The following is a 16,200-nucleotide window of genomic DNA, read 5'->3' on the forward strand; positions in this document are numbered from 1 at the left end:
TTTCTTTCTTTCTTTCTTTCTTTCTTTCTTTCTTTCTTTCTTTCTTTCTTTCTTTCTTTCTTTCTCTTTTCCCTTCCTTTCTTCCTTCCTACCTTTCCTCCCCACTCTCTCCCTTACCCTCCCCTCCCCTTCTTCTTTCCTCCCCCTTCCTCCTCTCCTCCCTCCTCCCACTCCTATCTCCCTCCCCCTCTTACATCGTCCACTTTAAGAGTAAGAGCTGGGATTCCAGAAAGATCATACCATATGATCAATTAAGAACAGCTCTAGCCTGGCCTCTGCAGACCTATCAATTCAGTTCAATTTCACGCGCCTCTCCTTAGTTCTCATGAAAACCCTTTTCAACATTGATTAAATCCCTGAATTCCTTTTCTGTTCCCAATCCCGAGCTACCCCTGCTCCTGCCTGGGAGATTATCTCCTCCAATTTACTCCCTGTTCAATCCGCCTTGAGCATCCTGTTCTGTTCTGCACACTTACTGATTGCAGGCTCGGTTCACTGCAGTGATGTTTACAGTGATTCTCTTGGATGGTTGCCTGCCAGATTTGTTCTTCTGGGTTTTGGTATACGGCTTCCTCAGCCAGATGTCTCATTGCAGTAGAGTCAGCATACACCTAAATGAACCTAGAAAGTATCAGGGTTAGATTCTGTATACAGGGAGTGCTCAGAAAATGCTCCCCTTAGGATCAGTATACAGAGAGCACTCAGTAAATGCTCCCTTCAACAGGTGCTCTATCTTGTCTAGATACCATAAAGGGAGATGGAATTAACAATCTGGCGAGGACGGTAGACACTTGGCGCCCACAGTCAACCAAGCATTGTCTTCTTGCTACTCTTTTTTCTGGGAACAAGGGATCCTCAGCTAATCCTAGAGGGGTGAAGCAAATCAGTCCCATCCCTCCCTGACCCCAAACACCTATGTACAAAGAACGACTGTAGAGAGGGGTGCAAAACAGAGGCAACGACAGTGACAGCACCGCAGGATCTCATGGTCCAGTTCCGCTGTCAGCACTAGAGCCAGTCTCTGCCCATGGAAGAGCATGGCCTTAACAACAGAAAGCAAGGGCTTTGGCTTTGAGAAGGAAGAGAAATCGCTCTGATGAAACTGTGGAGTCACCGAAGAGTCAAGTGCTCGTTGGAGACCTGGATGTCTGAGGCTCCACTCAGAACCCGTGGAGGATACGCTGATGTTTCCCTAAGGCAGGCTCTTCAGGTTTTTCTGTTAAAATGCCTAAATGCAAGCATCTTGTGCCTTGGAGGTCAGAGTCTATCATGAATACGCAACACTAGCACTGGTACACGAGGCACCTGCGGTTAGTGTGCTGCAGCGTGTGAAACTGGACATTGTGTTCCAGTGAGAGAACGACAGACGCTGAATTTTAACTTCTGCCTAGTTGCAAGTTTGCACATCTCCTCAGATTAAAAACAAACAAATATACAAAAAATATTTTAAACTGAAATATTTAAAATATTTCAGTGTGAACCGTGTTCTTGGCTCAGGAACCATAGAATAACGGGCAACAAACTAGTTTTTTTGGGATGCACGGATGCTTATTGCTTTTGCTGCAGGAAGTAGGACCTATACATTCCAGCACCTACCTGTTTCCAAGGAGTCTTATTCCAATCTTTTGAATCTAATCTTAGTCCAGTTGTTCTCAACCTGTGGGCTGCAACCCCTTTGGGAGCCACATATCAGCTATCCTGCATTTCAGATATTCACATTACAATCCCTAATAGTAGCAAAATTACAGTTACCGAAGCAGCAATGAAATAATTGTATGGTTGGGGGTCATCACAGCACGAGGAAGTGTATTACAGGGTCGCAGCCTGAGGAAGGGCGAGAACCACTGCCTTAGTCTGATTGCTTGCCTTGCCTTGCAGATGGGCGCCTCTCTGTTTGCCAGCAACATCGGCAGTGGCCATTTCGTGGGCCTTGCTGGGACAGGCGCCGCTTCAGGAATCGCTGTCACGGCGTTTGAATCACATGTGAGTGACAGAAAATAGCTTTGTTCTTTTAAGTCAAATACATGTCTAGGTATTTTCAACCAAATGTATCCAGGTTTTTCTGGGAGACAGTATCAGATTTACTACCTTTGTTCTGGTTTTTATTCCCGCCTTATCCAGGATATTTTTCATTTGTCCTTGAGCGCTTCTGTGGCCTCATTCTTTTCCTGGCTAGGCATTCCCACCAGGATGTCAGTTTTGTACAGGTCAAGCCCACTTTCTAAAGATTTTATTTATTTTATATATATGACGAGTGCACTATACCTGTCTTCAGACACACCAGAAGAGGACGTCAGATCCATTACAGATGGTTGTGAGTCACCATATGGTTGCTGGGATTTGAACTCAGGACCTCTGGAAGAGCAGTCAGTGCTCTTAACCACTGAGCCATCTCTCCAGTACCCAAGCCCCACTTTCATTTTGTCCCTGTGACTCTTTGAGCTCTCATGTCTCCTTTCTGAGATGTCACAGTGTGTGCCCATTCTTGAACCAGAAGCAAGGATTAAAAGCCAACAGAAGCATGCTGGGGAGAGGCTGCAAGGTGGACACACTTGTCACACCAGCAAGGGGACTGGAGTCCAGGTCCCCAGAAGCCATGTCAACACTGCAGAGACATGGCCTCCCATCTGACGTTCCAGCCTCAGTGGCAGAGAAAAGGGATTTGGCAAATTGGCTAGTGAGTCTAGCCTGTGTCTGTGAGCTTTCAGGCTAATTGATAGCCCCTGCCTCGAAGAATAAGGTCTGAGCAATTGAGGAAGATCCCCCAACATCAGCCTTGGGCCCCCACACGTGTTCATGCACACCATAGACTCAAGGGAAGAGAAATATGTAGGTCAGGCATTTGGGACTTTAACCCCAGCACTAGAAGGGTAGTAGCGAGGGCCGTGATGGAGGCAGACCAGGGGCAGGGGCAGGGGCAGAGATGCAGGGGTGGAGAGGCAGAGGTGCAAAAAAGCAGAGAGGCAAAGAAAAAGTCAGAGAGTAAGGGGCAGGGGGGGCAGAGGCAGAGACAGAGGCAGGCAGATTTCTGTGAGTTCAGGATAATCTGGTTTACTTAGTAAGTTCCAGGCCAGCCAGGCTATATAGTGAGACCCTGTGTCAAAATGAATAAGTATGTAAATGACAGGAACAGCATGATCTCCTATTTTCATGGCTTATGATCAAGTAGGACAGACAAATGCGTGCTCACTGCCGTGTGGAGAGGGCAGGGACAGAAGCGTTTGCCATACTGAAGGACCACTCTGTGTAAATGTGTTCCCCCGTGGCTTTTTTTCTTGGTAGGTTAAACAATGCCAAGTGGTCAGCATTAAATACATAGACATTTGAGCAACATTAAGTGGACTGAGCCGGTTGTACATGTGTGAGCATGTGCGTGTACACACACACACACACACACACACACACACGTACCAGTAAGAACTGAATAAAGTAGGTCGTGAGAGTGAGAGGCACAGAGGAGTTGGAGATTAAGTGGATTACAGTATGCATGAGGTAATTCTCAAATAAATAAATAAATAAATGTCATTTTAAAAAGAGAGATCACACCCGAAGCATATCTGCCATAGATAATGGTAGGGTTGTTGGCACATACCATGAATGTTTATAGATGCTTGTGCCGGAAGGAGTAGACACCCAGGTGAGGCCTGACAGGGCAATAGCAATGTGGTAAGGGATGACTGTTCTGAAAGATGGCCAAGGTAAAACCTATGGGGCTTTACGACTGACCTCCTAAGTGTTTGGTTGCCGTTTTATAGAAAGCTGTGTCCTGTAACTAGACCCTAAATTCTTAAAAATGGAGAGCACATTTCTGTCCACCTGCACAACACTAGCGCACAGCTGGGCGTGCAGCGAGAGTATCAAACACAGCTCATGAGGAGCCTGAGGTTTTTGCTGATCTCTACAGTGTTCAATCAGAAGTCAGAGTACACATTTCTAAAGTCTGTTCTTTTACTTATTTATTATCATCATCATCATCATTATTATTATTTTCACTGTGTGTTCTGGGGAATTAAACTCTGGCTCTCAGGCTTGTATCAATGTTGTTTTTACCAACTAAGCTACCACACAGGCCTCTGTCGTATCCTTTCTAATGGTTTGTGTGTGTGTGTGTGTGTGTGTGTGTGTGTGTGTTGGTAAGATAGACAAAGTTAGACTATGGTGCAGCTTCTAATAGACCACCCTAGATATGACTCAGGAAGTGACGTCACCCAGGTCCCTGCCAAACGCCTCTGCCTTCCCAAGGCTGAAGATGGTTCTGTTGCTTTTGCCTATTTTTATCTCAAAAAATATCAGAACCTTCCCAGACTTGGCCAGCTATGCCTTGTGGCCGGGGATTTGATTTGATAGTGCCATAAACCGTACAATGAAGACCACCTCCATCGGCACGGAGAAAACGACCTATAACCCAATGTTCATTGCTCTCAGATTGCAGACATTTAGTGTTTATTTATTTATTTTTTTTATAGTCTTTGGCTTTGAATTTCTTTAACCTCAGAGTTCACATCCTTCATATTTATGACAATAAAGACCCTGTTGGTTATACCCACTTTGCTAGTTATGAAAGAACATGGCGGGTACTATGTGCAGAGATGTCATAGAATTCACACTTTGCCGGGCGTGGTGGCACACGCCTTTAATCCCAGCACTTGGGAGGCAGAGGCAGGTGGATTTCTTAGTTCGAGGCCAGCCTGGTCTACAAAGTGAGTTTCAGGACAGCCAGGGCTACACAGAGAAACCCTTTCTCGAAAAACCAAAAAAAAAAAAAAAAGAATTCACACTTTAACACCAGACTCTATCGATAGCAGGACTATATTTGGCAAGACATAAAGGGACCCAGTGATGGTCTTCCCTCTCCAGAGGCTTTTTCTCCTCAGTGCTTTGACACTCATGAATAATTCCCCATTGCTTTTGACAAAGGTTGTACAATCTTTTCTTAGTCCAGTGAACTCAAAACTCTAACTCCTGCCTGTCAAATATCAGATATTATGTTATGTAAATACTGTGTTAGACAGGAGCTAAGAGAAGTGGTTGGGTTTTTTTTTTTTTTTTTTTGGTTGGTTTGTCTTGAGATTCAAAGGTCATAAGGTCACAGCCCCTCCTTAATGTCGCTCTTGCTTTGTTGCAGTCGTTTGCCTTGCTGCTGGTTCTGGGGTGGATTTTTGTCCCCATTTACATCAAGGCTGGGGTGAGTACCTGATGTATCTGTCACACGTTTATTTATCTACTTATTCTTCATGTTAAATCTTGAAATCTTGGTACTTGGCCCTCATTGGTCCTATTGCTAATAATATACAGAAGGAAAAAATATCACATTGCTTGCCCATAGGGTCCCCCAAGATAAAATGTGCCTGTCGACAGGTGAAGTCAGTGGTGGCCCTGCCTGATGTTCACTGTGGTGGACGTAAACCTGAGCAGAGAGCATGCCCAAGGCTATCCCAGGCTCTTAAGCAACGTTTCCAGAGAGCAGGATGCCCATATTGGGTCTCACAGAGATCTCCCTCCTGAGTAGAGGGCGCAGCTGGAGTCAGGAACGCATCTTAAAAGATGTGCTTCAGTGGTGATCTGGCTTAAGTCCTGGGAGATAAGGCTGACTTCTTCAGGTAGAAGGGGAGGAGCCATGTGAGGGGAAGACTGGAAGGAGGGGGAGGGCTGTGATCAGGATGTAAAGTGAATAAAAAAATACATATAAATAAATTATGAATGAGGGAAAAAGGGGAAAATTGGAATGCAGAATCAACACATGAAGCTGAAAATCTTTCTTTCTTGGGGTATTTGGAGGTCAGCTGAAATCAAGACTAAAGTAGGGTTCTGTGGGGGAGAGCAAGGAGAAGTAGAGGCGCCTGCAGCAGAGGATGCAGTGGAGGTGTGGTGCGGTTGTGAAAGCTTTGTGTGTATCCTTACCTGAGAACAGTGGGGGAGGGGAAGGGGACAGAGAGAGTCATAGAGAGGAGATAGTCAAAGCATGGTGTGCACGAGTGTGCAAGTATCACAGTGACGACTATTGTTTTGAATAATTAAAATGTGCTGATAAAGATAGGATGATATAGGGGCTGGAGAGATGGCTCAATTATTCAGACCACTGCCACCCTTGCAGAGATCCCAGATTCGCAGCACCCACAGAGTGGTTTAGGACTATCCCAGCTCCTGTCCCATTGACTCCAGCACCCTTTTCTAACCTCCTCGGGTACTGCACACATTGAGTACACAGGCATGTATGTATGCAAACACTCACACACATAAAAGAAAAAGAGTATAACAAGATGAAGTTAATATGTTCTTAGCATGATGGCTAAAAAGCACTAAATGATGATGCCATTTTAAGAAGATGTTCTAGGGGAAGAGAGATTTCTCAGTTGGTAAAGGCACTTACTGCCAAGCCTGAGCACCTGAGTTCAGTCCCAAGGAGCCATGTTGGTAAAAGAAGAGAGTCAACCCCTGCAAGTGTTCCTCTGACATCCACATATACACCTTGACACTCTCTCTCTCTCTCTCTATATATATATATATATATATATATATACACACATATACATATATATGTATATATATGTATGTATACATATATACACACATATATACATATATGTGTGTGTGTGTGTAGTGCATGCGTATGTGTTATATGTCTATATATAGTCTATATATGTTTATGTATATACTCTCTATATAGACTACATATAGAGACATATATATGCATAGACACATAAAAATAAACAATAAATTTGATTTTAAAAATTTGAAGTGTTCTATATCGTCTTGGAAATGGTTGGTACAGGGCTTTCAAGGATTCAAGGGTCATGATCAGATTTCCATTTTATGAAGTTGCACTTGGGCATCCAAGTGGACAATGGACTTGAACAAAAGTCCATGCATTCTGGGGCTGGGGCGATAGCCAGTAAAGTGCTTGCCATGCAAACACGAGAATGTGAGTTTGATCCATAGCACCTGTGTAAAAATGCTGGACATGATAGTTTGTGCTTGTAACCCAGTACTGATGAAGAAGACACAGGCAGATGCCCTAGGACTTCCCATGGGTGTCCTTTGGCCTCCGCATGTGCACATACACATAAACACACATATATACACACACAAAATCAGATGTTCATGAAATCTTGGCTAGGAATCGTAACACATGCCTGTAACACCAGAATTTAGGAGGCATGGGCAGAAAGATCAGGAGTTCAACATCATGTTTGGCTACCCTCAAGGCTAGCCTGGGCTACATGAGACAGAGTCTCAAAAATAATGATTAAAAGTTCATGCAATCTCTTCTGAGGCTCAAGGAAGGAAACAGGGAAGAAGGGAAGCCACTTCTTGGTGACTTGTGACATGTTTGTTAGCAGGTTTGAGAAGTAAAGGCAGTATGAACAATTTTAAAGCTTGAAATTTGGGGGCCAGGACACAAGGGGCCCCTGTAAATGGAATAAGAACTACAGGGGGAAGCCAGAGATGGAGAATAGACCAGTAATGACTTAATGGTATAACCATGTGTGTGTGTGTGTGTGTGTATGTGTATACCTGTAGTACATACATGCAGAGATGTGCATGTCATGCCTGTCAGGAGGGAGATCTCTGTGAGACCCAATATGGGCTTCCTGCTCTTTGGAAACGTTGCTCAAGTGCCTTGTACAGCCTTGAGCACGCCTCAGTGAACACACACCAGGTGTTCAGATGGCCTTTCTGCAGGATGGTTGGTTATCTGAAAACCAACACGGAATGAGGAGTCCCTCCTTTGCATTTCTGCAGAAGGTGGCAAATTTGTTGGTTCCTAATATCCCTGTTGAAAGGTGCTGTCCTTGGCTCAAGAGCCCATGCCCCAAACCATGTGTATGGTGCTAGCTTGCCATCTCTCCAGGGCCGCTTTCCGTTGGTGGTCTGCTAAGAATTCGTCTTCTTGTTTTTGATTAAAAAGGGATGTGTGTGTGTGTGCTTATTCACATATATTAAAATGGATAAGATGAAATAATGAGGACCGTCACTCTGATAAACACAGAAAGCTATATTTCTTATTCTAAGTGTCTCATGAGCAATCTCTTATTTTAGTAAAGAAATTCACAGATAGTTCTCTAAGTTGACTTAATCTCTTATTTTCAATAAAGGGAATCATATGAATACATATAACTATAATATTCTCAATATGCTTACAATATTCTCAACAATCAATTTATTACATAATTATATCACAATTTATTATTTATAATTTTTTGCTGTACTGCAGTATTACTCATAAAAGTAATAAAAAATATTGTCAAGCATTGTCTATGTATTTGGTGACTCTTTATTTGGGCACTTTCTTTTTGAACTAAAACCCCTACTTTAAGAAGAGGGAAATTCAGAGACTATCATTTCCTAACAGTTGTGACACATAGTAAGCATCAGAGCCTGGAAGACATTCTCATTTTGTCTCCGATGCCCGAGTTCAATCCAGAATCATCACTCTGCCAAGGAATTGTGTCTCTCTCTCCTCTGTACCCCCGAGATGTCGTGCATAGTGCTTAGCTGCCTGTAGGCATTTAGCAGATGCCAAATTATCTGAATGCACTAGGCTTTGAGGTGAATTCTGTGGCTGTCTGTTTCTGCAGGTGATGACCATGCCAGAATATCTCAAGAAGCGCTTTGGTGGGAAGAGACTCCAGATCTATCTCTCCATCCTTTGCCTTTTCATCTGCGTGATATTGACAATCTCAGTGAGTTCCCTGACTCCTGGCATTGGATACTCCACAGTTTGCTTGTTGGGGCCAGCTGCTAAAATCCGGGACTGGCATGTATAGACTGCAGCTGGTAGCACTAGCAGGTTTAAAACTTCCTGATGCCTTAAACTTCCTGGGTGGGAATACTCAGGGTATCCACATGCCTAGGGACTTTCACACTGTGAGAACCACAAGAGTGTAGACCCATCCCCTGAGAACATTCTAGACGTAAAAAAAGCAGGTGTGGCCAAAGAGCAAATGTCGGTCACACAAGTAATAATGGCTGCTTGCCACAGGTGCCTCTTGCTTCTGCCTTACCCACTGGACAATAATCTCCTTATATTTTCTCCGAACCAGCTCTGATTTACATTTTTCTTTTCAGTTTAATTATCAAATTCCTGATTCAGAAAGGAGGTACTTTGTATCATCAAACCAACTTAAGTTTGCCTTATCAAAGACTACCCTTGTACAATCTGTGTCATAAATGAGCTTGCTAAACCAATTATTCCCTAGAAATCACCTCTGATGAAAGATAACAGGTATTGGAACTTTGAGCAGCACTTGAGGAAAGAAAGAATAACTTGTTTATCGTTCTGTAGCAACACCTACATCTGAGCATCTGGGCTCAGAGCCTGGGCACCTGTGTCAGTGTTAGAGAAAAGTTGTTTTCCCTGTTCCGTTGGGCTGTTGTTGGGCTGTTACTGTTACAAGTAAGCCAGCTGCTGGCTATGAATGCTACAGGCTTTCCTAACGCCACCCAAGCACTTTCATCCTGTATTGAGCTGTGATTCCAAGCAGCAGGACTCGCCACACACCAAGCAGATGAGGATTTGCACATTAATACTGGGCTACTTATGAAGACATAAGCAGAAGACATCTGCATGACCATGAGTGGTGTTAGTACCTACTGGGTGGAATTGGAAATGGCCTTTCCATTAAACAGTCCCTGGGGTGGCAGGGTTAGAAGAAGCAGAAGAGCTCTACCACCACCACTGGGTGCCAGAGACTTTGTTCTCTCTGTTCTCCTAGTGCCTAGGACTTGTTAATCTCTGAGGTCCTCTCTGACATCTATAGCTTTATGGTTCCAAAGATCATGAGTGTGTGCCAAAACAGAAGGCAGCAGTTAAAGGAGCCCTTGAGGGACGGGGCCTTTTGGAGCACATGGTTCTGGGTTGTAACTGAGGAAGGGAATGAATGTAGGTAAGCTGGGTGGGGTGCAAAGAGTTCATTCATGCACGTGTTTTCTATGTGTGCCTGTGATCAGCTGATGGCTTGGCAGCAGACCTTTTATGCTTACAAGGTTATGTCCTGAGTGATATTAATGATGATTAACCTTAGACACATTTGTTTATATACACATATACCCTGATAGCCAATTCTATCCTGGCTACTTATTAAACAAATCATCACAAGAACTTAAGATGGAGGAGTTTTCAGAATCTTGCCTGCTAGGATTGAAAGAGATGGACCACAGGTTCTCGGCCTCCAGTAACATATATGTGGAGACTCATTAGTGGACAGGATGTCCTGCAATCCCCAAGTATTTCAGTCCATACTTCCTAGGAAAGCTGCCAATCTCCTGGGAAACAACAGAACTAGGAAATTGAAGTAACTAAAAACTGTGATATTAGCGATTGTTCCGAAATGATCTCTTTTAGCAAAAGAAAATCCCAAGTCGTTAAAATTCCTCTTTATTAGAAATGTTTCTTTTTCATTGTTTTTCCTTTTTCTGAAGATTTTTCATTAATTTATTTTTAACTAGTTAATTTCCCCACCCACAGATTAATTATTATTATCAAAAATACATTTTTTCACACAATATGTTTTTATTATGGTTCCCCTCCCCCATTCCTCCTTAGCTGCTCCCACTTTTCCACCTACCTAAATCCACACCCTTTATTTCCTCTCTCATTAGATCAAAATGAGCATCCAAAATAATACCAATAATAATAATAATAACAATAATAATAACAACAATAATAAATAAAAACAAATCATATAGGACAAAACAAAAAGAAAATACAAAGGAAACATATACAGATGCTGACACACACACTTGCATGCTCAGAAAACCCATAAAAACAAAATCAGGTACTATATTATATAAGGAAAAGATCTACATGGTAAAATAAATAAATAAATAAATATGCTCAGATGAAGCATTGTAAGAAAAAATAACCTCCAAAAAAATTACCACTGAGTTTGTATTCTTTTGACCATCCACTGCCGGGCATCGGTGAAGACTAATTTTCCTTTGTGAGTGGTTACCAATTGGAGGTAGCTTATGGGTTAGGGGTGGGTCATTTGTCCACTTCTCCTGACAGCACTGGGACCCTATTGGCCAAGACCTGTGTAGGTCTTATGCACATAGCCACAGTCTCTGTGAGTTCATATGTCTCAGTCCTGTTGTGTCTAGAAGGTCCTTAGTGTCCTCCACCCTCTCTGGCTCTTAAAATCTTTCCTCTTCCTCCTCCTCCCCCTCCCCCTCTCCCTCCTCTACTTTAGAGTTCCCTGAGGCCTGAAGGGAGTGATTTGATGGAGACATTCCATTTAGGATGAAGTGTTCCAAGGTCTCACATTCTCTGAACATTGTACAGTTGTGGGTCTTTGTATCTCTTCCCATTTGCTGCAGTAGGAGGCTTCTCTGAGGATGGCTGAGAGACACTGATTATTAGTATAGCAGGATGTTACTAGGAGTCATTTTATTGGTGTGTTCCTTTAGGAGCATATTAGTATTTGATTTTCCCCTATGACCATGGAATATCTGTTTCTTCAACACCCAAGCAGTGTCAGGCACGGGTCCCGTCTCATGGAGTGGCTCTTAATTCGAATCAGATAGTGGTTGGTCACTCCCACAACTCTTGTGCCACCACTGCAGTGGCATATCTTTTTTTTTTTTTTTTGAGACAGGGTTTCTCTGTGTATAGCTCTGGCTATCCTGGAACTCTCTCTGTAGACCAGGCTGGCCTTGAACTCAGAAATCCGCCTGCCTCTGCCTCCCAAGTGCTGGGATTAAAGGTGTGTGCCACCACTGCCCGGCCTGCACTGGCATATCTTAGAAGCAGGTCACTGTTATAGATCACAGGGTTTGTAGCTGGGTAGGAGTTTACATTTCTTCTCTGGTAGCGTACAGAGCATTTTCCAGTACAACCAACACTAGTCAGTGGGAGTCAAGGCTCTAGGTAGGCACCAGCTCAACTTCTCCATGTTCAGTGATTTGTAGGGATGTTGTCTTCAGCAATACGGCCTTACCATCAGTTTGTGGAGAACAACCAATAGCCTTGTTGTCTAGGGGTTTCCATGGGGCCCATTGGACTAACAACTCAGGTTGAGATGCAACCTGTCCTAGAACTAGAGGTTTCATTGCACAGCAAGAGATATCTAGTTGGGGATTTTTTTCTTCCCTATTATTTGGTAAATCCAATTTAGATTTCTTTCATATATGTATATATTTTAAGTTTCTATTGTATTAGGTTTCCATATGATCCATCCCTCAAATGGTTCTTATTTTTACCTGCCTTCCCCATTTCCCCTTCCTTAGTCCCCCCTTTCCTCCCTTTCCCAATCTCATCTCCCTTTCCAGTCTTCTCTAGAAATCTATTCTAGGTCCCCTTTCTAGGGATGCTTGCCCTTCCTTCCTAGTTCCTTACTCTGTGCCTAATCTCGGTGAATATACAGCTTTACTGAAGACTTAACAGCTAACATCCATTTGTTAGTGAATACATATCATATTTGTCTTTTGGGGTCTGGGTTACCCCATTCAGGATGATTTTTTTTTCTAGTTCCATCCATTTACCTGAAAATATCATGGTTTCATTTTTTTTTCTTAATGGCTGAGGTATATTCTATTGTGTGAAGGGACCACTTTTCCTTTATCCATTCATCTGCTGATGGTCATCTAACTTGCTTCTAATTTCTGACTCTACTATGGATAGAGTTGTACTACAAACATGGTTGAGCAAATGTCTCTGTAGCAGGATGCAGAGTCCTTCGAATATATACCCACCTCCACCAAAGAAAGAGAAAGAATTCTAATTTAAGAATATGTGTTGAGAGCTGGGGAAATGGCTACCTTGGTGACAATGCTCCCTATGCCAGCATGAGGACCTGAGTCTCAACACCTAGCACCCAAGCAACAATCCAGTCATGGTCACGTGCTCATAAACTGCAGAACTGCAGGACAAGGCAGAGGGAAACAGGAGGATCAGTGTGCGTGTGCGCTATCCTATGAATAGTTTAATAAATCCCTGTGCAGGGTTCCTTCCCGCCTTAGACCATTTTATGCTCTCAGATGAAACACACACACACACAGTCTTTATATTTTAATATGCCTTAAGCAGGACGATAGCTGGGCTACTGCTGACCCTCCGTGCTGTTAGAATCTACCTCCTACCCATAACTCTGGGTTACTTCTTACTAATTTCTATGTTCCATCTTGGCTGGTCTTAACTCCAATTAGTCAGCCTTCTGGGCCACATTCTCTTGGCCCAGAGCCCAGGGTACTCTCCTTGTTTCTCTATCCCATGGCAGCTCTTGTCTCGCTCCTGCACACACTTCTAAGGCATGGTGGTCTCTTGTCTCTCTCCTTCCTCTTTCTTCATGGTCCCAAACCTAGGCAATCTAAACTCCATCTATCTCTCTTCTCCCCAGCTATTGGCTGCTGGCATCTCTATTTACCAATCAGAATTAATTGGGGGCAGGGACCCTGAGTGTCTTATGATGTGTTAACAGTTTTGGGGGACCCAAATTAATATTAGAATACAAGCAGCATTAGGCCAAACCCACTACAGTGTACCATGCCACTTGCCTACATGTAGTTCTCTGAAAGATTCGATCTCAAGGAAATAAGATAGAGAATGATAGAGAAGAATATCTGACCTCCTCCTCTGCCCTCTACACACATGCAGGTACATGTACACACAGAAATGCACATGTATACATACATGCACATATACATACACATGCATGTTTGCACACACATCACTCATATATCAAAAGAATATATGCATATATTATATAATATATGATTATATATCATTCCATCATAATCAGAGAGTCTCATAAGCAACTAATGAGCATCCCCAAACCTCACAGTACAGACAATTCTTAGGCCGTGGCACCTTATTTAATAAGTACCTCAATGGAGCAATGAATGAATGGCTTTGAAGATCACTAGTGACTGGCACTGCTGTGTGAATATCTTCCTATGGAATACTTATGTAGTGTCTTCAGGGATGAATAGGAGTTCACCAGAAAGAGGGCAGGGCCTGTGATCCTGGGTCGGGGCGACGGGGAAGAAACCAGAGGCCTGAAATGCCTGCTTACTCCCATCTGCCCTGTTCCTTTTCTAGGCAGACATATTTTCTGGAGCCATCTTCATAAAGCTGGCTTTGGGACTGAATCTTTACCTGGCCATCCTCATCCTCTTGGCTATCACAGCCATCTTCACGATCACCGGTGAGTTGTCTGTGTGTTTGTCCTTTGTTGGGTTGTGCCAGCTCTGCTGATCCCACGTGTGTGCATATATGTTTGTGCCTATATCATATCGCCAAAAAATGTAGTCCCTAGATAAGATGTTCAACGAAGGGAACAGTGATCCATTCCCACGCTAGAGCAAAAATGGTTTTGCTAGACGGCTTTGAACAAGGATCTGCATAGTGGGGGAAAATAGAGGATTATTAAGGAAAACTTTTGTGATATTAGATGTTTGCCCTTTCTCCCTACTTGATATTCATAAGTGAATGTAGCAGTAAAACTACACTGTAATAGAAACTTTACATCAGACAGATGCAAGGTAAAGCCATGTATGGTGTCATGTCCCGTAATCCCAGAGCTCAGGGTGCTTGAGAGTTCAAGGCCAACCTGGTCTACAGAGCAAGGTGCTGCAAAGAAAGAAGCAAAGGGCAGTTGAAGAAGGCCAGGGGAGGGGAGGGGAAGAGAGGGAAAGGGAAAAGGGAAAAGAAAACAATAAAATAGAGAAGAAGGCGAGAGAAAGGGTCAACTAGTAAAAGACGTAAGTGCTAGGAAGAAAATGATGTTTCCCACAGGCTTATTTAGGCAGGTATGGTGGCTCACACTTGTAATCCCAGGAATTGGAAACGGAGGCAGAAAGACTTCCAGGAGTTCAGGACGAGCATGGCCAACCAACACAGAGATTCCAGGCTGGCCTTGGCTAAAGAATGAGATGCTATCTGGATCAGAACAAACCTGAAAGTCAAGCTTATGACCCAGCTAGGAGCGTTCTCATGATCTTGCTTTGTTTTTGGTTACAAACCCTAAGTTACCCTGTCTGTCCCTGAACTGACTCTGTGCCTAAGATGACCTTGACACTTACAATCCTTTTGCCTCAAACTCCCAGGTAGCTGGAGTGATAGGCTCAGCTCCTAGCAGCCAGGCGCTTGGATGTGTCTTCCTGTATCTTTTAACAATGTTTCTTTGCCCATTCAGGCTGGGGGAGACCACAGCTAGGAGGGCAAAAGTGCTGGATAAATCTCTGCCTCTTCCTTTCTCTCCCCAGGGGGCTTGGCATCCGTGATTTACACAGATACCGTCCAGGCCGTCATCATGTTGGTTGGATCCTTCATCCTCATGGTATTCGGTAAGTCAGGACTGCGCGCACAGATCCCTAGATTCTTGTCTCTGTCTGCTCCGTTATTGCTTCCTTCAGATTCTCCTGGGTCACATTTTTTCCTGTCATTTTATATAATCCCCACCATGGAAATAGTTGCCTAGCTTCTTTCTTGCTTTATTCTATCAAAAAGAGGAAACAAGGGAGGGCTTTATTTCTTTAAGATCGATTAGGTGGATTATCTTCTTTAACCTCCATGCCTCCGTGCTCAGTAAGTCCTTGGTTGATGACTTCAGAGTATTGGCGCATTGGATTGAAAGCATAAAAACCTTTGATTTATGCTGTAGCTGTATCGGTAGGGTAATCACAAAGCCAAAGAATGAGTGCAGAAAGACCCCTGAACTAGACCACTCTGTGGGTAGAAAAACAGTTTACCGGAGAACCAGCTGCCAGGCTGTCTCACAAGACTCGAGAGCAGCAATTCAGCAGGAAAGCAAGTGGATTTTAGATGCCAGTCAGCAGGATGGGATCCTCCAGCTGTCAGGAGCTGTTATGTTTAATAGAGAAGGCGGAGTTTAGGTTCCTGTTTATTTGGTATGAATCCTTATGTTTATCTAATAGGAACCAGACTGGGTTGAGCTCAGGCCTTCGTCTTAGGCCATTGTTAACACTAGTGGGCCATTTTGGAGGCCAATGGCCTCCAAATGAGAGGAGACCTACAAGCTATGGATCTGAGAGAGAGAGAAACTGGGGGGTACCAGGGAAGGATTGGAGAGGAAAGAGAAGAGGGGAAACAATATTTCAATTTCAAAAAACAAAATTTACAAAAATTTTTAGAAAATGCCTTTTGATTATCTAGAACTTTCACTAGGAATTAAGAACTAGAGAATTTCAGATAACTACTAACTAGTATCTACTTTATACAATTAATACTTGATTCAAAGA

At 43.4% G+C, this 16,200-nt stretch overlaps 1 protein-coding gene across 2 annotated transcripts in view; it reads left to right on the forward strand.

Moving 5' to 3' along the window:
* LOC110303537 (solute carrier family 5 member 4A) overlaps positions 1-16,200 on the forward strand; it is a 44,366-nt gene that overhangs the window by 1,172 nt on the left and 26,994 nt on the right. For both annotated transcript variants that reach the window (XM_021174649.2, XM_021174650.2), the window contains exons 3-7: positions 1,879-1,983; positions 5,126-5,185; positions 8,580-8,684; positions 14,039-14,144; positions 15,205-15,285. In XM_021174649.2, the coding sequence (XP_021030308.1) occupies positions 1,879-1,983; positions 5,126-5,185; positions 8,580-8,684; positions 14,039-14,144; positions 15,205-15,285 (457 nt within the window). The remainder of the gene's footprint in view (positions 1-1,878; positions 1,984-5,125; positions 5,186-8,579; positions 8,685-14,038; positions 14,145-15,204; positions 15,286-16,200) is intronic.

The sequence above is a fragment of the Mus caroli genome, chromosome 10 (assembly GCF_900094665.2).
Source record: "Mus caroli chromosome 10, CAROLI_EIJ_v1.1, whole genome shotgun sequence".
Taxonomy (NCBI): Eukaryota; Metazoa; Chordata; class Mammalia; order Rodentia; family Muridae; genus Mus; species Mus caroli.